This window comes from Numenius arquata, chromosome 17 (assembly GCF_964106895.1).
Source record: "Numenius arquata chromosome 17, bNumArq3.hap1.1, whole genome shotgun sequence".
Taxonomy (NCBI): Eukaryota; Metazoa; Chordata; class Aves; order Charadriiformes; family Scolopacidae; genus Numenius; species Numenius arquata.
The window spans coordinates 3,252,025-3,277,562 of record NC_133592.1 but is presented as its reverse complement, the minus strand read 5'-3'; the positions used below and the strand labels follow the sequence as shown (position 1 = coordinate 3,277,562).

General features: G+C 58.1%; 1 protein-coding gene across 1 annotated transcript; it reads right to left on the bottom strand.

Moving 5' to 3' along the window:
• Window positions 1-15,438: 15,438 nt before the first annotated feature.
• NPTX1 (neuronal pentraxin 1) lies at window positions 15,439-17,571 on the bottom strand. Its single transcript, XM_074160160.1, has 5 exons — window positions 17,122-17,571; window positions 16,736-16,943; window positions 16,091-16,335; window positions 15,802-15,981; window positions 15,439-15,660 (listed from the first exon to the last, which is right to left on the bottom strand). The coding sequence occupies exons 1-5, from the start codon at window positions 17,569-17,571 to the stop codon at window positions 15,439-15,441; spliced, it is 1,305 nt and encodes a 434-aa protein (XP_074016261.1).
• Window positions 17,572-25,538: the final 7,967 nt, after the last annotated feature.

The following is a 25,538-nucleotide window of genomic DNA, read 5'->3' as shown; positions in this document are numbered from 1 at the left end:
TTGGTGCCACACAGTAGTGACCTGGCATGTGGTGCTCTGGCGTTACTGGTCTCAGTGGGAAGCTGCTGGGAATTGCTGCTGGAGCACAGTTCAGATGGAAGGGCACGACGGCACCCAGACTTGCTCAGTGTTAATGTCGCCCTCTCCATGTTGCCTGGGTGGGGGGCTCACGGCACAGAACAGCTCTTCCTGAAGGAAGGATCATCTCAGGGGAAAGGGGAATTGCCCCTCGAGGGGCAAAAATCAGTTGGGGTGGCTGGATCCCAGGCTTGAGTCTTTGCAGTCTGAGTGGACTGGGAGCGCTCCTGTCAGGTCAGGAAGAAGATCTCAAATCTCCTGGGACCGACACCCATCAGTTAAGCCATTTGTGAAGCTTTGCTTTAGCAGCAGAGCACAGAACAAACAGGTTTTTATCCCTGGATCAATACTGCAAGTCTCGTCCAATTTGCAGGTCTAAAGCTGTTCCTCCAAAGGTGTGGATTCCCGGTCTTATTCGGCAGGTTTTTCCTGACCATTTCTGAGACCGACAGGAGCAGATACACGAGTTGTTGAACACAGCCATAACCCTGGCACATTGATTTACAAAACCATAGCTGTGTAAGATTCCAGCCTGAAGAGGAAAAAGGATGTTTTCCTGGGATCGGAGAGGGGTGCTCGGGGTCAGGACCACTGTGGTCTGTTCTAAATGCAGCCCAGGCTCAGCCCATGTCCTGGGTCACTCCACTCCTGCTGCAAATTTCCCTCGGGGGTGCTGCAGCCTATCATTTGGCTCAGCTGTGGCCGAGGAGGGTCTGGTGAGGATGGTCCTGCCAGAAAAAGGGGCTTCCTCAGCAGGTGGGATGGGAGTTCCTCCTGCAGCTCCTCCTGACCTGGTTGTGCAGCTTGAGTGGGTGAGTTTTAAAACCCCAGATGGTTTTAAGCTCTTTTATATTGGTAATTTTGTGTGCTTTTGTTGCTGTTTGGTCACGAGAGGGTTGGGGTGTGCTGGTCCATAGAGGTTCTGCAGCAAAAGATGTGAACTGGGCTACCTGGAGCCTGGGTTCTCAACAGGAACGTGAGGCTCAGGAGGAACATGAGGCTGTTCTGAGGCTGCGGCTGGGAGTTTCCTCTTCTTGCTGGGTGTTCTGGTGTGTGTATGGTCTGTGTGGTCACCCTGTGAGAGATGGGGCTGGTGATGCTGCCGCCTGGAGCTGTGCACGGCAGCCGGCCTCTGCCTGCGGGGGGAAGCGGGAAAGGCTAGTGATGGTTTTTTTTTTTTTTTTATTAAAAAAGGAAAAGAAGGCATCTCTGCTGCCACATCCCTTTGCGTGACCCGAGGTATCTCTGCGCCCTCTGGGTGCAGGTAAACTCCTGAGGTTGGATGGCTTTGGATTAAAGGCACCTTTGCAGGGTTTAGGTGGAGGAGGGGTGTCGCCTGGGTGGTAGGACCTTGCAGCCCCCCCTGTAGCCCCCCGCCGAGCCGAGGGCTCTGTTTCCCTGTCCTGTGTGATGCTCTCTCAGCTGCCAGAACCTGGGGAGGTGGTTAAATGGACTAATCTCTGTGTTTGGTGTCTACCCGTGGCTCTCTGAGCACAATAAGGGATTAACTTGGTCTTTATCTAATTGGTTTATAAACTAGGGAAGGGAAAATCGCTTTGTAATGCATGAAACCTCCTCTTAATAGAAACTCAGAGGCTAGAGCCTGAGTGTCCTTCCTAAGTAAACTCATACACATCTCTTCCTTTTTAACTCTTTGCTGGAAATGAGCTTTTCTGGGTATGAAGTATTTGTTCTCCGGCTCCAACGACTTACTGCTGACTTATTACGAACCGTTGCCTTTCCTTATCGCCGAGGGTACTTTTCTCCTTAACGTTTCTGCCTGTGACTCTTCAGGAGTCTCTGAAGGGGTCTCACCGCTGGCTCGTTCCTTGGGGCTGAAGCTGGGGGAGACCGGCAGCGGTGGCTCCTGCCCACCCCAGCCCTGGCCCTCAGCGCAGGGATATGGCCACCCAGCGATGCCTCCCGGGTGAGGAGCAAGGGCTGTGAGCTGGGGCAGAACCGTTCACGAGCACTAATTGCTAAATATAAGTAACTAAGGGCTGGCAGAAGTCTGGGATGTACTTGGAAAGGAGTAGAATGGAGTGAAACCCCAGGGGAAGAAGATAGGGAGGTGGAAGGAATGAGACTGAATCCTCTCTTGGGGCTGCAGCGAGGGCTCTGTAAAAAGGAGAAGGTTGTTGGGGTAGTTCTTTAGCTTCTCATACGGTGAAATAGCAAAGGGTAACGGAGCCCTCACCCTCTGCTGCGTGCCTGGAGGATGGATTAGGGCTGACTACCTTTGATTAAACTAATCTGCCACCTCTGCTGCCTTATCGTTCAGCTGGTGCTGCCAGGTGGAGCTGGGCTGCAGCCACCAGCCACCTCCTGCTCTGCCAAGTGCCTTGGGATGTGCCGGGATGGATTTCCTGACTCCTTGCTGGGCTCTCTGTAAGGGATGTGGCACCCAGACAAATGGTTCTGCTGGGGGTGTGGAGCTTCCCCAATCCCTCCCCTGCACCAGAACGTGCTGCTGGGAAGGGATGTGCCGGTGGGAAAGCTTTCAAGAACTGCCTGTTCTTGGGAACGCTTGGATCTGCCTGGCCTATGTGGCCTCCCGTGCATGGCATCAGTCCTCAGGGCACGTGGCTGGGGGGCTTTGTGAGCCACGCCAGCGAGGAGGGGGCTGCGGGTCACCCCAGGGCTCCCAGCCACTGCCCTGCGGCCGGCTCCATCCTTCGGGAAGCTGGTAATTAAATCAGGAACCATTTCTTGGCCGCGCTGGTGGGGAGTCACTGGTCCTGCTGAGATGCACATGTTGGAGAGTCCTTTCTGGCTGACATGCCTTGGGCTCGTCAACGGGCACAGCCTGCACCGGCTTAATTAAACCTGAGCTGCCCCATGCTGAGCCTCCTTGCTGCAGGCTTGGCTACTGCGGGGCAGGCTTGGCTACTGCGGGGCAGGCTTGGCTACTGCGGGGCAGGCTTGGCTACTGCGGGGCAGGCTCAGCCCTGGCCCAGTCAGAGGCAGAGCAAGGGCCACTTAAGAGCTTCTCCACACAAACCTGAGCTGGCATAAGGACACAAACCCGTTCCCTTCTGAACCTGGCGTTGGTGCCACCCCCCCAGGGTGGGAGCTTCTCACCCGCCTCCTGAGAGCTCCTACGGCCACTTCTTTTACAGCTCTGTTTGCCCTCTGAGGATGTGAAGAGGGAGATTTGCGCCAGCCAAATGATAAATCACTTGTTCTGTTACGGATTCTCTGGATCCGCTTCCTCTGTGGTTTTTTTCGTGGATGCCTAGAGATCAGAAGGGACGATCTCCGCTTGTCTGGGGTCCCCTGAGAAGGGAGAGAAGGTGCTTTAGGCTGCGAGTCGGTTGCCTCCCTGGTGACTGAGGGACTCTGGATGAGTGACTCAGTCACAGACGCCTCAAGGTGGGCGAGATGAATCCCCACCTCCGTGTCTGGAGCTCGTGGTGGGCTGGGTGCTGCCTCTGCAGTTTGTATCGCAAGGACCGAGCTCTGGTGACTCAGGGTTTGTATTTCGGGACACTCACGCTGAGGAGAGGGAAAGTGGTTTTCTAGGGATTTCCCCCTTCCCAGCCCCTCCCAGTTCTCGTTTCTCTTCCCTTTTGACTTGTGCTGCTCAGGTGGATTTAGGAGGGGCTATTTCCCTCATGTTTCCCCCAAACCAGGTCCATCTGTAGGCTGGTAGCATCAAGCCATCATCTGGTGTGGTCTCACCCACAGGCTGCAGCTGAGCTCCCCGGTGTCCCCAGTGTGTTTGGCTGGTGGGGCACTGGCTGAGGCATCTGTGTGCCACTGGCTCTATCCCTCCTGCTCTGCTCGGAGCAGGGAGGCCGTTCCCCAGCTTTGGGCCCCAGTTTCTAGCCATAAACAGGCATTTTTAATGTCGGTCCTCTCTGGGACAGCTGAGCCTCATCAGGGCATCCAGAAGCTTCTCGTGCCTTGGCTGCGATGGTGGGCACCAGCAGAGAGAGCCTGTGCGTGCAGAGGGCACTGGGGGGGCTTCACTGGTCCCTCCCCCTTGTCTCCTTTTGTCCTGTAGTTCTCCACCCTGACCTCCCTTCCCTTTGCTGGTCCCAGTTCATCCTCTCTAATGCTGATGCACACACTTCTTGCCAGAGTCCTGCCAGCCCCCCCCGGCTTTATTTTAGGGCCATATTAATTAAAAGCAAATGAGTGGAATTTCTCTTGACATCCAAATGAATAGCAAATGAGATAATTATGAGCTGTGTCATTAGGGTGATGGAGGAGCTTGTCCAGGGCTCAGCCCAGGAAGAGGTAGCCGGTCTGCAGTGCACACACACATCTCTCCTTCCTGGGCTGTGTCGGAGCCCGGCCGTGGCCATGACCGTGACCATCTTGGGCAGATGAGAGTGAAAACCTAATTTCTTTGTGACGCCTGCTCCTCCAGACCCAGGGCCAACAGCCTCTGCCTACGATCGGGGCTGTGACCCAGAGCGGATGGACCCCAGCAGCCACAGCTCTACCAGGCTCAGGACCATGGGCTGCCCCGCGTGGGGGGGTCGGAAGGGGCTGAGGGATGCAAGAAGGTGCCCACTCCATCTCTTGGGCTACTGGCTGGATTTATTAGGGGCCAAAAAGCCATTGAGCAGACATGGCAGTGAGCCTCCTCCCGTGGTGCCTGGGCTTGAGGAGGAGGATGCGGTGGCCAAAGGGAAGGTGAAGTGGAGCTGGGTGTTCTCCTGGGGGGAGCCCCTGGGTGCTCCGCAGGTCGCCACACGTGCCGGCTTCCTTCCGCGAGGGCACGCTTGGAGTGACTCTGTCCCTCTTCTGATCAGCTTTAAAAACACAAAATAAGGGCCATAAAATCAGGCTGTAATTAATTCTTGGTTTAGTTCCCAACTCAAGGGCTCGGTGCAGAGTGTTTCCTTAGGAACGTGCTTTTTTTTCTTGCTTTTCTTGGACTCGCTGCTTGGCTTGTTGTACCTCTGCCTGCAAACCCCCAGCTGTTCTCACTCCGCTGCTGTTGCTTGGGAGCTGGTGCATTGATTTATTTCTTTTTTTTTTTTTTTTTTTTTTTTTAAATGTTATATTTATTGAGCGCTCCTGAGAACCTTGTGCACGGGAGGCTCCGGTGAATTCGGGGACTCCTGCCTCGTGCCCTGCCTGACATCGGTGGCTCTGCCTTGTGGGGGGGAGGACGAGCATCTCCCAGCTGATGTTTAGCCTGGAGTCGTTTTTCTTGTGTGGAAACAGCTCCCGTTTCGGGCGCTGATGAGGAGGATGTGATTAACCAGGTCGGGGGCACGTCTGGAGGGAGGGCTGCGCGCCGGCGATGACAGGCGCGGGAAGGAGATGAAAGGGAGGAGAGGTGGTGCTGCCAGCCGGCTCCGCTCCGGTGTCATCGCTTGAAAGAGAAACGTCCGTCTTCTTCACGAACAGCATTAATGCCCGCTAATCAAATATCAAACCAATTCTGAAGAGAGCGTCCAGGATCTGAAAGCCTGTGATAAAACTGGTGGCTTTGCAACTCGCTGAAAATGATGGTAGGGAGCACTGTGATTAAAGCTCTCTGATTAACGCCCAAACCTTGTTTGTAATGAGCAGGATTGGGGGTGGGGAGTGGGTTGGGAAATCCAGCTGCCATATAACTAGGTTTCTCCAACAAATTCCTTGGATATCAATTAGTTTGTTAGGTAAATGTCACCTGGTTTCTCTTTGTTTGCAGTAAACTGGTATCCAATTAATTTGATGTGGTTATGCCTTGTGATTGGCACCGCCGTGGCCACCAACAGGCTCGGGGGCGGGCAGGGCAGGGGCAGCCCAGGGGGGTCCCAGACCCTTGGGGACAATGTCGCAGTCCCTCCTGGTGTTCCCACTGAGCAGAGCACACCCCCCCCACACCCCCCCCAGCCTGGGGTGGGCACCGGGACTGGGAGCCCCACGGTCAGGCTGCTCTGTGAAGCCATCCCTGCAGCCGGCCAGAGCCTCCCCTCTCCTTCTGACCGAAGGTGGATAAATTGCATTTTGCTGAAAATAGCCCCCCCCCCGCCATGCTGCTTGCTGTTCTCCTGCCTCTTTCCCCGGGATCTGCCAAGATCCGCGCTTGGACCGTGCGGCTGCAGTGCCTGGAACAAGGGAAACCGCCGAGGATGGAAAAGCTGCTCCCTAAATCGCCCGAGCAGTTGGGTAAAGGAGGGCAGAGCCGCTGCCGGAATGTATGGGGGACGGTGCTCCCCGTCCAGCCCTGGGGAAGGGCCCTGGATGTTGGGTGTGTGATGGCTCTGCCGGGAGGCATTGATGCTGCAGTGTCAGGGCTGAGGACTTGCAGCTGGGGTGGCCAAGCACAGCGTATAGAGGGGCTGCGGGTGCATCTGGCTCCAGAGAGCTCTCCTGCTGGGAGAGAAAACCCGGAGAGGAGCCAGGATCCTGAGGGATCCAGCGGCTCAACATCCCCCCGCCCCAAAATGAGCCATGAGAGAGGGGTGCTGGTGTCCTGGGGGTGCTGGTGCCCCAGCTGATGCTCCTCTCCCAGCCCTGGATGCCTCCATAGAGCTCATGAATATTAATGGCCCAACGTATGGGTGATCTGGGGAGGCAGAAGAAAGTGTTGCCGATTGTGAAGCACAACCCATCCCAAATCTAACATCGGTGCAAGGAACCAGCCCTGTCTGTGGGCGTCAGATGGTGCTGGGGGGCTTAGAGATGAGGCTGGTGTGAGTTGGGACTGGGCATGGGGGCTCTGGGCTCTGCTGGGGAGTTGGGGTCCCGCTCCCCTTTTAGGAGGGAATAAATCAGCGCAGCTCTTTGCCCGAGGGGGTGCGGATGCCCTGGGTGGGTGGGGGGTTGCTGCCAGTCCCCGGCTTTTACAAGCACTGACTCAGCGGCGTGACGGAGCCCCTGCATCCCTTTTTCTCGGGGTGATCCAGGTCTTTCCATCCCTCCTTCGCTCTCCGCCAGCCGGACCGGGGGCGGCCGCTGGCATCGGGGCTCCCCTCTGGCATCTCTGACTTGCATAAGAGCCTCGCCGGGGATGATAAATGTTTAAAAAATAAAAATAAAAAAAAAAATCTGCTGCAGGCTATCGCTGACCTAATTTCCAGCGTTGGCTGTGGATCTTTTGTCATCTGTTGCTTACAGCCTGGCTGCTGCTGGGAGAGGGTCTGTGGGGATCCCCCCCCCGCCCCCGGTGCTGCCCTGATACCCCCAGCCCCGGGCGGCGCGGGGACCCGCGCCGCCCGGGGCTGGGGGTACCAGGGCAGCACCAGGGTGGGCTGTGACCCCGCTGCATCCCCATCCCTCCATGGAATGAGCATCCTGTGCCCAAGCTGGGGCCAACGAGATACTCAGGGGGGGTGTCCGGCTGAATTTGGCTCCCCGCAGGTTTCTACTAAGCAGAAAACAAATGCTAATTGCACAGCATAATTAGGGAGACGCTGCATCTATTTTTAATCAGCTTTGCAAGAGAGAGGTTCTTCTTCCTTCCGCTCTGTGCTCACCGGCAGCCTCTCCTGTGGCGGAGGGGGTGCTTAGTCGGGGACCCCCCGGTGGGAAATCACTTGCTCTTCCCCTGGGATAGTGCTGGGGTCCCTCCTGGGGAGGAGCATCCCCCCCCCAATAAACTTCTTGGTGGAGTCTGAGGCTCCCACTGAGATCCCAGCCCCTCCGTGATCCATCAGGGATGGATGGGAAGGGAGGAGGAAACCAGCTCAGTTCTGTCAAGGTGGCGTTCAGCAGCAGCTGGGAAAATCGCAGGAGGAGGAGCGCGGGAAAAGGTTGCAAAAATATTCTGAGAAGGCGAGATGGTGGAGGGGGGGGGGGGGGCTGACCCAGCTCTGCTTTCCCAGCAGCTCCCGGTGTAGGTGGGATGGGGTCTCCCCACTGCTGGGGGGTGCCCGGTGTCAGCCCTGGCTGGGGAAGGGTCACTTCAGGGAGCTGCGGGGTGCAAAAAGCAAATTTTTCTCCAAAACGTTGAGCAGAGAGATGAAAGGTGCCATTTCAAGCGGGTATCTACATCTGCTGCGGCTGCGGGGAGGTCCTGGTCCTGCAGGTGGTGACACACGTGGCCAAAAGCGATGTGTAAGAGGGAGGGGGGGTGTTTGCGGGACCCCCCGGAGAGCAGAGCTCTGCAGCAGGGGAGGCAGCAGCTCGGAAGGATCCAGAATTATCAGGATTTTTCCAAAATTGCATTGAAACAGCCTGGGGGTGGGATGGAGCGGGGCTGGCAGGGACCTGCTGCTGTGAGGGACCGATCCTTCCCACGGGGGCTCATCCCTCCGTAGAACCTTCCATCCTGGTGACCCGAGTGTGCCCGTGTCACAGCTTAGGGGACAAGGAGACTGACCTGTCTTCAGCCAACAGCACTGAAGGGGAAATACGTCATTTAACCGATGGAGGGGCTGCACAGAAACAGGCTAATGGTGAATCCAGATCTCTCTAGGGCCCTGAGGTGGGGGTGTGCAGGATTTGGACCCCCCAGGGAGCAGAGCGAGGTCCTGCTCCCCTTCTCCCCTTCCTCTACGGACCCAATTTTCCTGGGAAGGGGCTGGTGCTCGGCAGGCACCCCCAGTTCCGCTGCTTCACCTCATTTAACTGGGGCTGAGTGGTGCGAAATGGCGTTTGCTCTCCCAGTGCCGTTTGGGTGAAGGCAGCTTCATACTGGGCAAGGGGGGGGGTGTGTCCTGGGGTGTCCCACTGGGGTGGATCCCAACCCAGGGCGTTCGGTGTGAGACCCCCATGTGGGTCGTGTGGGCTGTGGCTGCGGCAGCACAGGGATGGGCAGGACCTCACAGCCCGAGTGGTTGGAGACCTTGGGGGGGGTTTGCAGCCTGGCTGGGGTCCGGGGGGCCGTGGCCGTGGCGGGGGCCATGGCTGGCTCGCTCAGGAGGTCTCAGAGCTGCTGTCTTAGGAGAGATTTTTCATGTTACAGATTCATTATTTCTGCTGTAGGAACGGTCTCTGTGAGGTCCTGGAAAAGAAGATGTCTGGCCAGAGGCTTGTCTCACTCCGCCAAACAGATTTCACGCTCCTCCAGCCCCGTGGGGCAGGAAGGACAGACCAGGGCTGTGCTCTGTGCCCCCGGGTACCAGCCAGGGCATCTCTGGCTCCGTTCCAGCGGATCCCTGGCCAGGTCTGGTTGGGTTTCCCGGTGGGAAGAAGGGCTCAGGAAGCCCCTTCCTCATCTGTGCCCAGAAAGGACGCCAGGGCTGTGCTGCAGAGGTGTGGGGAGATGGTGCTCTGCCAGCGAGGGCTCCTGAGTGGCATTTGAGGGATGCTGTCACAGCCGTGACTCATGCCGGTGACCGGAACGGTCTGTCGGCCTTGACTTTGTGCCCGGGGTCGTGTCCAGCCGCCTGCGGTGACCCAGCCGGTCCCTGTGCTCCTGCGGCAGCGGCTCGGCCGTGGTGCCCTGGGGTGCCGGGGCCCTGCTCCCCCTCCTGCCCTGCCGCTGGGGGGGGGGACCCACGCTTTCCCTCCCCAAGTCAGGAAATCCTCCCAGCCCTGCCTGGAGCCTCAAAGAGCAGTGTTTAGCTGCCTTCCTCCCCACACTCCTCCTCTTCCCGTGCTTCACTGTGCAGCCTGTGGGTCGCTCGCTTGGAGCTGTGTCCCCGGGGGAGCTGGGGCCGCTGCTCAGCACCGCTGTGGCTGCTCGCAGAGGTGGTGGGGGCTCCCAAATGCCCCACGGCTCGCTGCTCGGGATGTTTATGGGGTGCAGGTTGGAGCTGCTGCTGGAGCCCCCGGCACTGCGGGGCTCCCTGGCCCTGGGGAGGATGATGCTGGTTCTCCAAATCCCATCCCAGAGCTGTGCTGGGGAGGGGGAGGATGCTTCAGCCCGTACACCCCTCTTCCTTCCCTCCCCCCCACCATCACCTCCGATTTTTGTGAAATGAAGACAAAGAGCGTTTTCAATAGGCTTGTGCCAACACTTCTGTCATTTCCCTGAGACAGCCCTGCCTGGGCTGGGGGCTGAGGCCCCCCCCCCCCCCCCCCCCCCCCTTCCCAGCTGCTCCAGGGGGCTTTGCCAGCGGTTCCCTGCTCCCTGCCTCATGCATATTTAATCCGGGTCTCATGGAGCCATGTGCTCCTGGCACGTCGGCGCAGGCCGGGTGTACGGCACGACACACTCGCTACTAATTAATCTAACTGCGTGTTATGAAGGGCCCCGCACGCCCCTTTGGCTCTGCGTAATGAAGATGCTCTGGGATGTTTCTGGACCCGGTGCTGCAGCTTCGCCCGCAGGCGGCCGTTCCCCTCCGGGGGCTGCGTGTCCCTGGGCTTTCCCACGCAGGGCAGGGATGGGGGAGAGGCCATCTCAGGACATGTTTTCTCTCTGGTTTTCATGGGCGTTTTTGCTATAAAATGCAGCCAATTTATGTTGTGGTTTTGGGTTTTTTTTTGTCTAGCCCGTCACCTCCTCTCACCTCTTTGAAAGCCCTCGGTGGAGCTGACCTGTGCCCGAGGAGTGGGGAGAAAAGGATGGGCAACGGGGTGCAAAATGCCTGGGCGCGAGAGTGGTTTCCCTTCCATGTGAGTTGCCGGCGAGAAGTCGGATCAGGGCTGTAAATCCCAGCTGTATCCTGCCCTTAAGAACTCTCCCTCGCCCCCGTCAATATTTTCTGAGCCATCTCCCGAGGCGTGGGGCCTGTCCTCACGCAGCCCAAGATCTCCATCTGCTCCGCCGCTCTAAAAGCCTCCTGGATTTAGTGTGCTCGCCGCTGGTGTGGGTAACCCTCTCCCTTATCCCCGCTCTTGCAGGGGACGCTGGGCTGGCTGTCACCAGCGTCACCGAGGCAGAGCTGGTGCCGCTTAAACAGCTTTTTAGCCCGAAGCAGCAGTTTCTGGTTGCGGGGTGGGGTGTCGGGATTGGTGCTGCGTCTTATTGACGGGCCGGTGCTGCTTCATCTCCTCTCACAGGATCCTCCCTCCCTCCCTCCCTGCCTTTCCCCGGAGCTGGTGTTGCTGCAGCGGCAGCAGCGCTGGGACACGCGGGTCGCACGCCCGGAGCTGAGCCGCCCCGGCGGGGACAGGCAGGGACGACCCTGGGGCTGCTCTGCCCCTCTCCTCACTGCCCAAAGTGGCCCTAGGCGGGAGGACAAGCGTGGGAAAGGGGTCCACGAGGGGTTGAGAGGCAGGTTGAGGGTCCCCTGGCATCTTTGGGGAGCCCGGGGAGGGGATGGGAGGAGACAGGGGGGTTGTTGCCCCTCTCTTGGTGCAGAATCTTGGCTCCTCCAGCTCCAGCCCCCTCAACCATCACCCGCAGGCTCCCACCCGCTCTGTCCCCACCGTCCCGCTGCCGCGGGGAGCGAGACAGCCCCACTCTAATCGCTGCGATGTTTGCCAGCCACCAGCAGGAGGAAAAAAAAACAAAACAAAACAAAAAATGCCTGTTAGTGTAATTTTTTTTTTTTTTTTTTTATTGCAGTTTAAATCGTAGTGCAGCACAAGCCTCCAGCTGAGGGTACCGCTTCCCTCTCCCGCGGTAGCGGGTGGGCTCTGCAGCTTTATCTCAGCACCTGGGGTGGCTGAGACGATGGTTGTCCCCACGGGAAGGGCCCTGCTCGGAGCTGGGGCAGGGCCGGGTGGGCTGGCGGTGGCTGAGAACAATCCACCCGTTCCCTGGGTAAAAATAGCATTCCCCTTGCCAAGATGTAGGCTGTTCCCAGTGACACGAAGCCGAGCAGCCTGTCCTTGGAGCAGCTGGTTTTCAGGGGCGGGGGGGGGGAAGGGGATGGTGTCTGCGTTGCCGGAGAGGGCTGAGCTCCGCGCGGGGCTGGGGAGGGGAGCTGCCTGGGGAAGGGATTTCTGGCTGGAGCTCCGCGATGTGGATGCCTTCCTAAGGCTGTCGAGATGCTGGTCTAAAGCAGTTTTACTCCTTGGGGGCGGGGGGGGGCGGCATCTGAGGGATCGGGGAGGGGGGAACTCTTGGTTGCACCCGTTCGCTTCAACACCCCTTCTGTGTCCTCTGGCATCGCCCCCCTGCTTTTATTCCCATGTTGCCCCCCCAGTCCTGCCCACCTCCCACCTCGGCTCCCTCAGCAGCCCGTCTGTGCCTCCTCTCTAATCGCCTGCGAGAGTGACCGATGAGGGGTGTGTTACGCTCAGCCTGTTCCCCGTGGGGCTCCGGAAATTGCCCTAAACCAGTTTTGATCTATGGTTTTACCTCTTGCCCCGGCGAGGATTCCCGATGCTGACCGTCCCCTGCCACGGGTACCCGGCGCTTGTAATTCTGCGTGGGCTTCTGCCCGTGGCTGGTGGACAGAAACCACACCGGGTCCCCAAACCTGCAGTTTGGCTTGGAGCATCCTCACGCTCTCTCTCTCGCCCCGTACGCTGCCGGCTGTATGACGATGGTCACGACTGGAGACACCCCACAAAGGCCCTGGAGCAGTCACGGGAGCAAACGCTCCCTGAGGAAAAGAGGCTTTTTTAGGGTGGCCGGCGCTGGGTGAAGGAGAGGGACCCCAGGGTGGCGATTCCCTGGCAGATGGAGATGTGGTGGGACCAGTCAGGGATGCCGTCAGCAGAGGCTGTAGATGATGCTCGGGCAGATGCAGCACAAGCGGCCGCGGGAGCCTCCCCCCATCCCTCGCCAGCCCCGGGGCTGGGACCCACCAGGCACAAGCTCTGTGGAGTGACACCGGCTGCGTCCCTCCGGGCTGTGTCACCGTGTCCGTGCTCTTGGGGAGGAAGGAAGGGGAGTGCCAGTGTCCCCATGGGCTGTGCGGTGCCCGAGGCAGCAGCACTGAACCGGACCCAGACAGTTCCCCTTCCCGGCTGCGGTGGGATGGGGGGAGTTACAGGTGTGGGGAACCGTTTCTGGCTGGTTTTAAGGAGTAAATCGTGTTTTTCCTGCTTGTTTCTGATGCTAAAAGCAATGTATCTGCCAAGTCTGTTCTGCGGCAGATGCCTAACAAGTGGGAATTCGTAGCAATTACTAAGGAACAGCACACGCTGCCCTGCGCCGCCACGTCCTCGCGCCCGTGACACACGGGTGGCCTCCAGCCATGCCGCCACCCCCCGCCCCCCCAGCCAAGTGCCCCAGCATCACCCCCACGCTCGGATGTGGCCTCTGGAGCGACACCTTCCAGGAACAGCATCTGGAGCCTGGCTTGGCTCCCGAGGGATGAGCCCAATGCGGGAACCGTGGGGCCCTGCCCGCGCCGGGAACGTTAGCCGTGGGGAGCCCACGGGCATCGGGGGTGTCACTGTCCCTGGCAGAGGTGGCCGGGGGGGAGCTGAGCTGCCAGCCTGCGTCTTGGGAGGGAAAAAAAAAAAAAGAACATAACCAATTTGTATGCTGGGGTTGCATAAACCAGGGAAAGATGCGGTCTAACGCCAGAGGAGAAGGAGAAGCCGGAGCGGGCTCCGAGGGGAACCAGGCAGGAATTCTGGCTTTAGGCAGGTAAAAGCCTCCCGTGCACAGAGGGACGGGCTCCCGGGCGCCGGGCAGTGACACGCTGAAGAGACTCCAGTGTCTTTCTTCGCTCTTTATTGTGTAAAAATAAAGTCAACAATTCATGTCATCTCGGCAATAAAATGGAAAAAAAAAAAAAAAAAAAAAGCATGAGTATCAGTAGAAACAGTGCGTTTTCAGAACTGCTGCTGCGACCGGCTGCGTAGCACATCGGAACCCATTCAAAACCCAACGGAGACAGAGAGCAAGGAACAGGAAAAATGTACAGCTTTGGTTAGCAAAATAATGACAAATTAAGAGACATTTATTCTCTCCCCTACTATACACTATATACATTGTGTTGACATCACACCCTCTTTTTTTTTTTTTATTTTGTTGGTGGTGGTGGTGGGGTTTTTTTTTTTTTTAATTTTGGCAAATCCGACGCACCTGGGGCTGTAGGTTGAACCTTTTCCGTGGTCTCGTTCTTCTCAGCAGGTTGTGCTTGTCGCTGCGCTGATGTGAACAGGTTCTGAGGAGGAACTGAAATTTTAACTCGCCATCTCTTTTTTTTTTTTTTTTTTTTCTTCTTCTTTTTTTTTTTTTTTCTAAAAAGAGCACGGTTTAAAATCTGCTGCCCTGAGCCACAGTTCGTAGGAAGGTCTCTCGATCCGGGGAAGGGGGGGGGGGGGGGGAGAGGGGGGTGGGTGGAAACGTCGCTGCTTGTGCTGCTCTTCGGCTGGGTGCTGGTTGCCCCCGGGGCGACGGTGGCTCGGCCAGCTCTGTGCTGCTGGCCACGGGCATCCCTGGCCTTGCCCGGCTCCCTGCGGGCCCCTCGGCTCTGCGTGTCTCTTTGCCACATCTTTGGAGTCGGTCGGGGAGGCTCTGGAGCCCTGTGTGAATTCTCTGCCTCATCCTCCACCGCCACCCAGGGCGGCCCTGGGGGGGTCAGTGGGGAGGGACTGGGGGGTGATTTCGGCAATCTGTAGTACAAACCAGGAGTTTAGAAAAGGAAACCATACAAAAAGCATCTATTATTTCAAAATACACTTCTTTATCTCTTTTTTTTTTTTTCCTGCAGAATCTCAAAGTACTTTTTTTTTTTTCTCTCAGGGAGCACTGCTTAATTCTATATTTTTTTTTTTATCTTCATAAAAATACCCTTTTTTTTTTATTGGTAATAAACTTCCCTTTACAGTAAGAGAAACAACGTAGTGTATTATCAAAAGCAGAAAGGCTTCAGACTTTTCAGTGGTAGCTAAATTCCGGGGGACGGTAAAGGCTATTTTTCACCAGCTACGGCGCGGAGGAGGCCTCGGGGGGGCTGCAGGCGGTGGGACCGGGGCGGGGGGGGACACACACGTACCTGAGTGTGGCAGGTCGGGGAGCGGGGCCGGCGGGGGGGGGCCCGTCCTGGTGCCCGCCGCAGCCCGGGGCTATGGCTGTGGTGCTCAGGAGAGGCGCTGGCTGGAGAAGCGGGGGTCACTTACCGGGGAGGGGGTTGGGGGTGGTGTGGGAACAGGGGGGTCACCCCCTCCTCAGAGCCCCGGGGGGGAAACCGGACAGGGCGGGGGGGGGGGGGGGGGATGTTGCAACCCTTCCCCGGCTTCAGGAGCACCATCCTCCCGGGGGGGGCTTCAGGCTGGAGGGAGAGGAGCCCTGAGGGGGGGCTCCGGTCCGGGCACCGGTGCCCGGGGAAAGTGGGGCCACCCCGGGGGAGGGGGGAAGGCGGCGAAGCGGGGGCCGGGCCCGGAGGGGGGAGCAGCATGGCGGGGGTGGGGGGAAGGAGGGGAGGGGAGGGGAGGGGGGGCGCAGCCGCGCCAGGCCAAGGCACGCAGGCGTTGAAGGACGTTGGCAAGACAGAAACCGGAGGGTCGTGGGGCTCTGGGGGCAGCCCCCACTCCTCAGGACAAGACGGGTGGCTTCGGTCTCAGGTGGTTTTTTTGCGCAAAAAAAAAAAAAAAAAAAAAAGGAGGAAAATTAAAAAAAAAAAAAAAAAGAAAAGAACCCGATGAGGAGGTTTCTCTCGCTTGTCCCTGGCCCTAGTTGAGCTGGCGACAGGCCTCGAAAGTCCACTTGGTGGCCCCGCCGTAGATGTCGATGTTGGCCTCTGCCCAGGCGATGACGTTGCCGGCGAGTGCCCGGGTGCTGCAGGTGGCCAGGCTGTACACCTCCCCGGGGCTCAGCTTCCTGTCCCACATGTTGAAGTGGGCCAGCTCCCCCACAAAGGCCTGCGTGGCGTCGAACCCGCCGCCCAGCGTGTCCTGCGGAGGAGCCACCGTCACCGGGGGGAAGGCGGCCGGGGTGCCCCATCCCACCCCGAGAGAACCCGGCCCCGTTCCAGCCCCTTGGGTGCACCCAGCCGAGCAGGGACCCCCACGCCTACCCCCTCCCCGAGCCCTTACCTGCTCCTGGCCCAGGACCAGGACCCCCTGGGGTTTGATGGGATGGTAGGGGGCCAGGTTCTCGCCGCTGCCGGTCTGCGTGCCGTCCTGGTAGGCTTCCCACACACCGTCCCGCGTGGTCCAGGTGACGCAGATGTGATGCCACTTGCCGTCGTTGATGACAAAGGGCAATTTGGCCACCTGCAGGTGGTAGTGGGTCAGGGTGGTGGGCACCGGGGTCCCCCGTGCTGCCCCCCAGGTGGTCCCTCACCCCACAACCCAGCACCCTCCCTGCTCCCCAGGGCCGTACCTTGTCGTTGATGAGGATCTCCATGGGGTTGTTGCCCCACTCAATGAGCACCAGTTCGTTCGCCTGCCCGGGCACGGCGTAGGAAAAGGGGGTGCCCATGCCGGGGGAGGCGTTGGACTTGATCCACATGCAGACGCTGAAGGCGTACATCTCGGGCAGGCTCTTCTTCACCTTGGCGTACATGTAGTTGGTGCGCAGCGGGAAGGTGAGCTGGAACCTGTCCGGGGGCCGGTTGTCCTTCTGGCCTGTGGGGGCGGAGGCACGGTGGGCTCCAGCCGGACCCCCTCTCTGCCCACTTTGGGGGTGTCGTCCCCCCCGCTTCCCCACCCTGTTATGTAACGAGCCTTGGGATGGCAGCGAGGAGCAAATCCCTCCGGCGCTGCCCGGCTCCCTAATCCCCGGTACGGGGCAGCGCCCGCAGCATCCCCGGCTCCTGCCGCCGAGCCCACGGGCACCCTCCGGCTACAGCGGGGGGAAAGGGACCCCGCTCCGCGGGTGGAGAATAGGACGGGCCACCCGGCCAGGGCGGCTCAGCATCCCCCCCGGCCAGGGCGAGGCGCTGGGGAAGGCACGGGTGGGGGGGTCTCTGGGACGGTGGGGGATGCTGTCCCGGGGTGTGAAGCGGGTCTGGGCAGCGCCCGGTACCTTTCTCCAGGTCGGTGATGCGCTGGTGCAGCGACGTGAGGGTGCTCTCGATCTTGCCGCGCTCCTCGGACTCGTTCTTGGGGTTGTACTTGCCCTCCTCCAGGCTGTTCACCCGCGACAGCACCTGCTTCTCCAGGTCGTCGATTTTGTTCTGGAGGATGTCCTTCAGGTTGTTGGTCTGGCTGGAGGAGTTCATCCTGCTGAACTGCTGCAAGGGGCGAGCAGAGGAGCGGGGCTGTCACCGCCCGACCCGCCGCTGCGCCCGCCCGGGCTCCGGCACCCACGGGAGCTGGGCTCCGGCACCCACGGGAGCTGGGCTCCGGCCGGCGGCTGCCCCGGGGGGGCGGCGACGGGGAAGGTGGTGGTGACACGAGGTTGTCCCGTACCTCCAGGTTCTCCAGCCGCGTCTTGAGGGACTGCAGCGTCTGTCCCAGCTGGCTGAGGGTCTCGGCGGCGGGTGCCCGCGACAGGTCGCCCATGGTGTTCTTGGAGAAGCCGCCTTTCCTGCCCGCCCCGCCGCCCTTGGACTCGCCGGGCGGCGCCTCCAGCACGCTCTGGCTCTCGCAGCGGCCCAGTTTGGCCGTCAGCTCCCGGATGGTCTCCTTCTGGTTCATGATGGTCTCCTTCTGCTGCAGCACCGTCTCCCGCAGCTGCAGCACCGTGCTCTTCAGCTCCTCGGCCGAGCCGCTGCCCGGCGCGGTGGCGGCGCACATGTCCCCGTCCAGCGGCACCGAGGTGCAGATGAACCGCGTCTGCCCGAAGCCCTGCCCGCGGCCGCGCAGCGACAGCGAGAGGAGGAGGAGGAGGAGGAGGCTGCCGGGGGCCCCCGCCGCCATCGCTCCGCCGCCTCTCCCCGGCCCGGTGCCGCCGCTCTCCGCCGGGCCCACTGCGGCACGCGGCCCCTCTTATAGCGCCCGGGCGGAGCCGCGCGCCCTGACGTCACGGCGCGTGGAATCCCGGCCGCGCCACGGGGGGAGCGGAGGAAGGGGGGGGGGGGGCTGTGAGTGTGTGCGGGGCACACGCGGGTGCGTGTACGCGAGTGGCGGGGGGGGTGTGTGTGTGTGGAAGCGCTGGTGCGCCCGCCGTGCAGCCGGTGGCGGGGGGGGGTGTGTGTGTGTGTTACGGCGAGCAACTGCGGGGGGGGGGAGTGTGTGCGGGGAGTGCGTGTGCGGGGGGTGCGTGTGGAGTGTGTGTGTGGGGGGGTGCGTGTGCGGTATGTGCGGGCTATGCACGCGTGTGCGTGTGCGGGGTGTGCATGTGGAGTGTGGGGGGGTGCGTGTGCGGGGTGTGCATGTGGAGTGTGTGTGTGGGGGGTGCGGGGTGTGCACGCGTGTGCAGGGTGTGCATACGGGTGCGTGTGCGGGGGGGGGAGTGCGTATGCGGGGGGTGCGTGTGCAGGGTGTGCATGTGGAGTGTGTGTGTGGGGGGGTGCGTGTGCAGGGTGTGCATGTGGAGTGTGTGTGTGTGGGGGTGCGTGTGCAGGGTGTGCATGTGGAGTGTGTGTGTGGGGGGGTGCGTGTGCGGGGTGTGCATGTGGAGTGTGTGTGTGTGGGGGGGTGCGTGTGCAGGGTGTGCATGTGGAGTGTGTGTGTGGGGGGGGTGCGGGGTGTGCACGGGGATGCGTGTGCAGGGGGTGCGCGGTGCGGAGGGAAGGGAGGGGGTGCGGAGGGGGTGCTGCGCTGCGTGTGCGCGCAGGGCCGTGCGGGGATGGGGCCGCCCCGCGCCCTCCGTGGGACCCGTGTGCCGTCCGCCCCCGCGGGCTCGCCGTGCGCTCCGGGAGGGGAGGGGAGGGGGGGGGCGGGCGCGGTGCCGGTTCCCCGCACGGACAGGGCTGTTCTCGGCAACGCGGCAAAGCGCCTCCCCCTCTCCGGGCATCCCCGATCTTGCCGCCCCCCCCCGCACGCCCTCCTCCCCCCCCGCCCCCGACCCGCATCGCCCCGAGCAGGGCAGCCCCACGTCGGGGAAGCAGACGGCAGCCCGGGGCGCTCCGTGGGGAGGAGGGGGGTGGGCTGTGGGGCAGGGCGATGCTGGGGGCTCTGCTGGAGCACGGCCGGGTCCCGCAATCGCGGCGCATCCTCGGGAATAAGGCGCAGCAAAGCGCCGGTGGCGCAGAGCTCTGGTGCGGGCACCGGGGAGCAACGGCTCCTCGTCTTCTTCCTTCTTAATCGGGAAAAAACCCACCATCCCCAGGTAATACCTGGATCCGTCCTTGGTGGAAATTGTTCGTGGCCAACGGAATTGCTGCTTTTTTCATCTTCTTGGCACTTCAGCCAAGGCTGATGCCTCTTCAGTCCCGGAGAAGCGAGCGTGCAGCTTCTCCCTGCGATTGTTCCTCCCAGCTTTCTTTTGGCCAAGAGCATGAGCGGGACCATCCCGGCCCCCGCAGCCCCAGCTCCCGGAGACTCTCCTACCTGTTGGGTTTAGCCTCGTCTTTTTTTTTTTTTTTCCACGGTATTTTATCGTGCCGGGGAATACCTAGGCTGCTGGGAGGTTTAGCTTGCAGCCTGCCTGGGTAAATGTGCTTCTGGTTTATACCGTAGGTGAATTTGGTTCTCTCGGCTTAGTTCAGCGCCTGCTCTACCCAACCTGCACTGCAGCAGCCCATATGGCTGGAGCATTTACATAATGCCAAGTTATCCTGTGAAATACGAAGCAATTAATTTTGATTAGTGAAGTGGGTCGGTAAAATACAAGGGCTTTCAGTGCGTGGATCCGCAAAAGATGAAGCGCTGCCGTTCCGCAGTCCTTTTCCCCTCCTTTTATCCCCTTGGCTCTGATGCGGGTGACGAGCCCTCGCCGGGAGCTGGAGCACGCCGAGCTGCTCACAGCAGGACCTGTGACTGTGTGACTCAGTTTGATGCCTTTTCTGCTGCAGGTGTTTATCTCGCCCCAAGAGTTTTGTGACACGCTACCTTGGCATAGAGCGTTTCCTCCTCAAATGCGTCTCAGCTGCCTTCGGGAGGCCCCTTTCCTCATCCAGCCGTGCTCCGTGGGTTACAGTTAAAACGGCATTTCAAAAAAAACCCAGAGGCTCGGGGTTGTCATCAGGCAGAGCAGAAAGAGGATGGCAAAACCCGCCAGCTCTCTGCCGTGGCTGGGTCCGGCCGTTGATGCCCAGCCCAGGGCAGCGCTGGGATAAAAGTGGCCAAGAAGCGTGGAGATGTGCCAGAGCGCCCGGCGCTCCTGCAGCACCTTCACGAGGATCCTGTGGTGCTTTTGTCCCTGTCCTCCATCAAACCCGTCCCAGGGCTTACGGGGGCTGCAGAGACTTGTTATTTGCCGCCTTCCTGAGGTTTCTGGTTTTTCCTGCTGATCCTGGCCCCGCGCAGCAGTTCAGAGCTCCCGAAGCCCGCGAGGAGCTCGCCTGTGCGCTCTGTGCTTTGCTTGGGGAGACCCTGGGGGAAAATCTGCATTTCCACTAGGTTCTTCACTTCTGGCTTTATTGCCCTGGTTACTTTTCCTCCCTGTGCTGTGTAGCTTTTGGATGGAACAGGAATGGAGCAGAGCGGAGTTGAGGAGGGGGACGGGCAGGATGTGTTTTACTGGGCAGACCAGTCTCCCTTCTTTGCTGGTTTGGTTTTGGGATCGGTTTTGTTTGGGTTTTTTGTTTGTTTTTTTGGGGGGTTTTGTTGAGAAAAGGGATGCTGTGGGAAAGGCTGAAAAGACTGCAGGTCTAATTCTTCTGCCACAGGCAGGAACGCAAACCACAAATAACGTTACTGCAGGCAACACAATTACACCAGTGTGGAACTGGTCTGAGAGGCAGCTGAATTGGTACCCGCTTCTGTTAACACCTGCATGGTATTGACAAAGCTCTTCATGTCACTGAACCGGTTTAACTCGGAATCTTTTGTCATCCGTCGTACGTTATGCTGAGAGGAGACCGAGGTGACAGGCGCAGTAAAATAAACGCTCCGACGCTATGGTGATGGCGACCGGGTAAATACCTAGATAGCAAAAAACCAGCAAAGCTGCGCTACAATAGATAAGCAAAATAACCCCCGTGTCTCCTAATGCAAAGAAAGAACTAGAAAATATGATCAAGATTTCAGCTTTCCCAGAATCACTGAATCATGCAGTAGGATCCGTTATTGCTTTTGCAGATTTAGGAGCTGTAGGGGTATAATGGAATAATGGAGCCCCTATTATTTTTAACTCTTCTCTCGCCTCTTTCCAAAGCGCTCTCTGTAGCTAGCTGATTTATCGCTCTCTAGCTGGAAAGAGCTGAGCGCAGCGATCAAGGACCCTTGGAGATGATTTAGTCCTGAACAGGAGCCAGCAGGCACATTTGTATTTGTGATGGACGAGTATCGTTTCGGACAGTCCCGGGTGCTCCCCCCGGGGAGCAGAAGCCCCGGCGCCCGGCGCCCTCTGCACAGCCCAGCGCAGAGGTGAGGCGTGTAAATATTCGATCTGCCCAACGCTAACCTTCGTGTGAGAACAGCAGAATTACCAATGTATATAGGGCTTTTTTTTTTTTTTTTTTTTTTTTTTTTAAGTGGACAAATCTCTTTAATCCCAGGAGCTGGAGCCCCAGGGAACAGGGAGTGGAAGCGTTCTCTCCTGTTTGTGCAGCTTGCTGTACATAAAACATCTCCTGTGGGGTAATGCTGATTCCGCATTTAAGTCTCCTCTGCGGAATGGGAACAATATGATCCATTATGGGATGGAGACAGCTTTGCGATGGGAAATAGTAATGGGTAGACTTCACCGAGCGAGGAACCCAGCTCCTTTTGTTTGTGCATCTGGCTGGAATGCGGCTGAGCCTCTGGCTGTGCCCTCGGTGTCCCTGCGGGTCCCAGAGGGATCGTCCCCCCCCGGCCTCTGCCTGCTCACCCCCGGCCCCAGCAGGACGTGGCAGCGGCTGTCAGGCTGCTTTGTTGGGGTGGTTTTGATACAAGGGCTTGTTCTGAGGGGGCTACAGCAAGGACAGGCTCCCTGGTCACACCGCGGAGCCCACGCGAGGAGGGAGCAGGACCCTTTCCAGAACCCTGTGCCTTGTGCAGCCCGACAAGACACCCAGCACCAGCACATTTCTTCTGAGCTGCTCCATGGTTAAGTTTGCAGATTAGTGTATATACAAAATATTGTATTTTTTTTACGCCTTCTAAAATCCACAGTTGCCATTAGAACAGCTCGAGCCCGGTGTGCAGCTAGTCCAGATACAGTGTGTGCACGGTGGAGAATTCCCTTCTGTAACAGGCAAACACTTTGGACTGGAGTTTGGAAATTTGCTGCATTTTGCTGCAGTCTTTGCAGATCTCTCCCTCTCTGTTCCTCTCCCCCTCTCTCTCTCACATTCAGTCTCTCCCCTTTTTTCTTTCCCTTTCTTTCATTGTTCCCATCTCAAAAGTCACTTTCCTTCTAAATTGCCAGACATTTACATCCAGTGAGAGTGAGGAGTGTGTTCTTTGTACTAGTAGGTCTCAGTGATGCTATAGGGACAGAGATCCTTTCATTACAAATAATTAATTTAGCTATATATTGCATAACATCCTAAAAAGCTTTCTAGGGCAATCTCATGCTAGCTGGATGCACAGTTCCTATCAATATTACATTACATTTGGGTACAACAGTTATGAAGTTTCATTAAAAATTTAATTTGTGGTTTAAAACTGCAGTATTCCCTTAAAAGTGTAGCAGAGAAACCATTTTGGCTGCTTGAGGACTGATCTTGCATTAGCCAAAATTGCGGGGCGAGCTGCAGAGGGGGCTCGGTGCCGCGGTGAAAGTCCCTGCACAGAATCCAACGGGCTGGACCAGGAGAGGGAGGGAGCTGGGGCTCGGCCTCTGCCTCTACGGTGTCCCTTCAGGCTCCTGCCAGCTGCGAAATGCTGTTTTGGAGTCTAGAACTGAGCGTGAAGCTGTGTCTCTGGTTGGCAGCCACACGTGGGCATCCGGCTCCAGCCTCGGGCACCCATCTGGGGTTAGTTCCTGCGGGGAGGAGACGGTGACTTCTGAGGAGCACGGAAGGAGAGGGATGCGGGCTGTGCTCTGGGGCTGAGGACAGGAGCTGGGCTGAGTCTTCTGCAGGCTCCTGGGAATTAGCCGTGAGCCCAGGAGTCCCAGAGGAGAGGATGCTAACGCAGACACCCAGAGGATGCTAACGCAGACATCCTTCCCCACTCTCTTAGGCTGGTGCAAATTAAAAATCTCCTTACCGGCAGTGAGGTTGTCCTGCAGCAGGAACCGGGAGACGGGAGGAGGAAGAGGCCCTGGTATCATGTTTTGTTAATGAAGTTTTGTTGTGACGCCTCAGCAGCAGATCTGAATGGAGGCAGGTTTAAAACATCCCACATCCGCCTCTCCGTTTCAGAATTGATTTGTGCAGTAATTTCCACCCTTATCTGTGCACACACACATCAGAAGAACCACCAGCTTTTCCTTCCAGACCATCCCTCAAGTCGTTTCTCAGCTTTCTCAGGATTTACTGGCTGTAAGAGAAAGCTGGGTGCCGGCTGCGTGATGGATCCCAGTTCCCAGCCGGGACCTGGCCCTCCCCGTCCTGCCCAGGCGGTGGGATTGGACCTGCTGCTGCTGCCCACAGTCTCCATCCAACACGGGGAAGGTGCAGCCCGGGACACGCTGCCCGTGTGTCCTGCACAGATCCTCCCCCCGCCCCCCCCCCGGGACGCAACCCAGGAGAGACAAACTGGGACTCCATTTATCATAAAAATCACGTTTGTCATTGTTTCCCCCGTCCGACAAAGGGGGAATTTGTCAGCGGAGTGGGGTGTTCCAGAGTCAGCGCCATCCCGGTGTTTGCTGTAGGTCTCTGCAAAAGATCGCTTCCCTGCCCTCCCCCCCCCCACGCCCGGAGAGGATAATAATGGGGAGTGGGTTCCTAAATCCCTTAAGCTTCTTTGATAGCTTCAATATTTATCTGTAATCCCGCTGGCGCTTCGGAACAGAACCAGCCCCGTGTCCCTGTTGCTCCGGGGCTTCTTCCCACCTCGCAGCGTTCCCTTTTCACGGGAGAACAGCCAGGGCAGGATGAGAGGGAGACATCAAAAGCCAGCGACACTGTTGGTGCCCTAGTTTTTTTCCGAGATTATTTATTATTTTGCACAGTCTCTTGCTCTCTGTCTCCCACGCTCTCTCCTCTGTTATGTTAATGTCTGTGGAGGCTGGGCATGTCTCCCTGCACACCTTCGGGATGGAGTTGAGGGGAGGAGGGATGTTCGGCAGAAGAAGGCTGGAGGGAGCTCCCAGCGCATCCGAGGCAGATGGGGGGGCTGGCCTGGGGTGGGCAGATGCGTGTGCAGGCGCAGCTGTAGATGCCAGCCCTGGATCAGGGGAACTCTGTGTTGGCTCCTGCTCCCAGCCTGGGAGAAGCTGGAGCGGAGACGGGATGGTCAGAGCTCCCCCAGAGGGAGGAACGCTCTGCTCCTTCGTGGTGGGTGAGAGATCTCGTTGTCTGCGCCAAAGTCAATTTGTGTTTGTTTTCCTGGTGGTTCAGAGTTAAAACACAGCAAGGTTTTACAGACAGGATAAGATAAAAATGCTATAATGCAATAGGAATCCATTGCATTTGCCTGCTGTGAGGGCTGACCCTTACCTGAAGTGTGGCTTTTAGTGGGGGAAAGGGGCTCTTACGGCACCGCAGATTCTTTGCTGGCAAGGATGCCATTAGGGCTGGGCACGTTATTGATTCCTTTTCAAGATTTGAGGCTTAAGAAGCTGCAGAGAGTAACTGGAATGACACGGAAGCTGCTTCCGGGCAGTAAGTGAAGCTGGAGACATTTTGGCTGGTAAGTGGAGCTGGCACTTCTCGAGCTGAAGGTGCTCAGAAGATGAAGGTGTAGGAGCCCAGCAGAGGGTTTTCCTGGCCAGTTCTAAACCAGGACTGGGACGGCAGTGGAATCCCTGAGACACTGTCTCTTTTAGAGGTGAAAGATGGACTTGGAAAACTCTGGGCTCCACACCTGGAGCGGTGCACGTTCCTTTTGTTATTTGTTACAGGATTTTGCACCTCTAGAACTGCAAACCTGAGAACATCAGCGCTGCCCTGCTTCCCTTGGGCATAACAGTGATGTCAGCATGTGGTCTGTGGGGCTGCTTGCCTTGTGCTCTTACTTCTTAGGGCTTTTCTGCATGGGAAATGCGAAATAAATTAAATCCTGAATGCAGACTACGCTAGCTGTGCCGCACTGCTTCCAAGGACAGAAGCTCTTGGCATGGTCTCTGGAAGGGGAGTGAGCTTCTCCTGCTCACCACATCCTAACCGTTCAATCAGCAGTTTAATGGGAAGTCATTAGTGTACTATAAATTCCCACTTTATATTTATGTAGTGCTTATTTTACCATGTAGAAAAGGCTTCACTTCCCAGCTGCATGGATGCTCCCCAGTCTAACTGGCAGGAAGAGAAGTTTTTGTGTTTGTTCATCTCACTTCCATTAATTATAATAGGACTAGTCACGTTATTTCTTAGAAACCTGCTGAATTTCAGCAGCTAACATATCAGCCATGAAACCCACTAAGACTTAGAAAATAGATGTTGATCACTGTGTCACTCGGTATCAGCAACTTGAGTTTGAAATATCCTAGGCGAAAGGAAAGGGTTTGGGCTGATGTATTTCATGGGAATGGTAAAAAGAGAACTAGAGAAATGTGCTGATTCCGAGGGTAATTACATTTCCTGGGCGTGGGAAGAGATTTTTGGGTTTCTCCATCTAAAACGATGTTAGTGGTTAACACTTCATGGGCCAACCCAGGCTGTAATTTTCCATTAAGGGTTTCCTTTGGTTGGATCTGAGTTTTTTGGTCGTTGCCTCTTTTATTGCCCATCGTGAAACCAAACCGT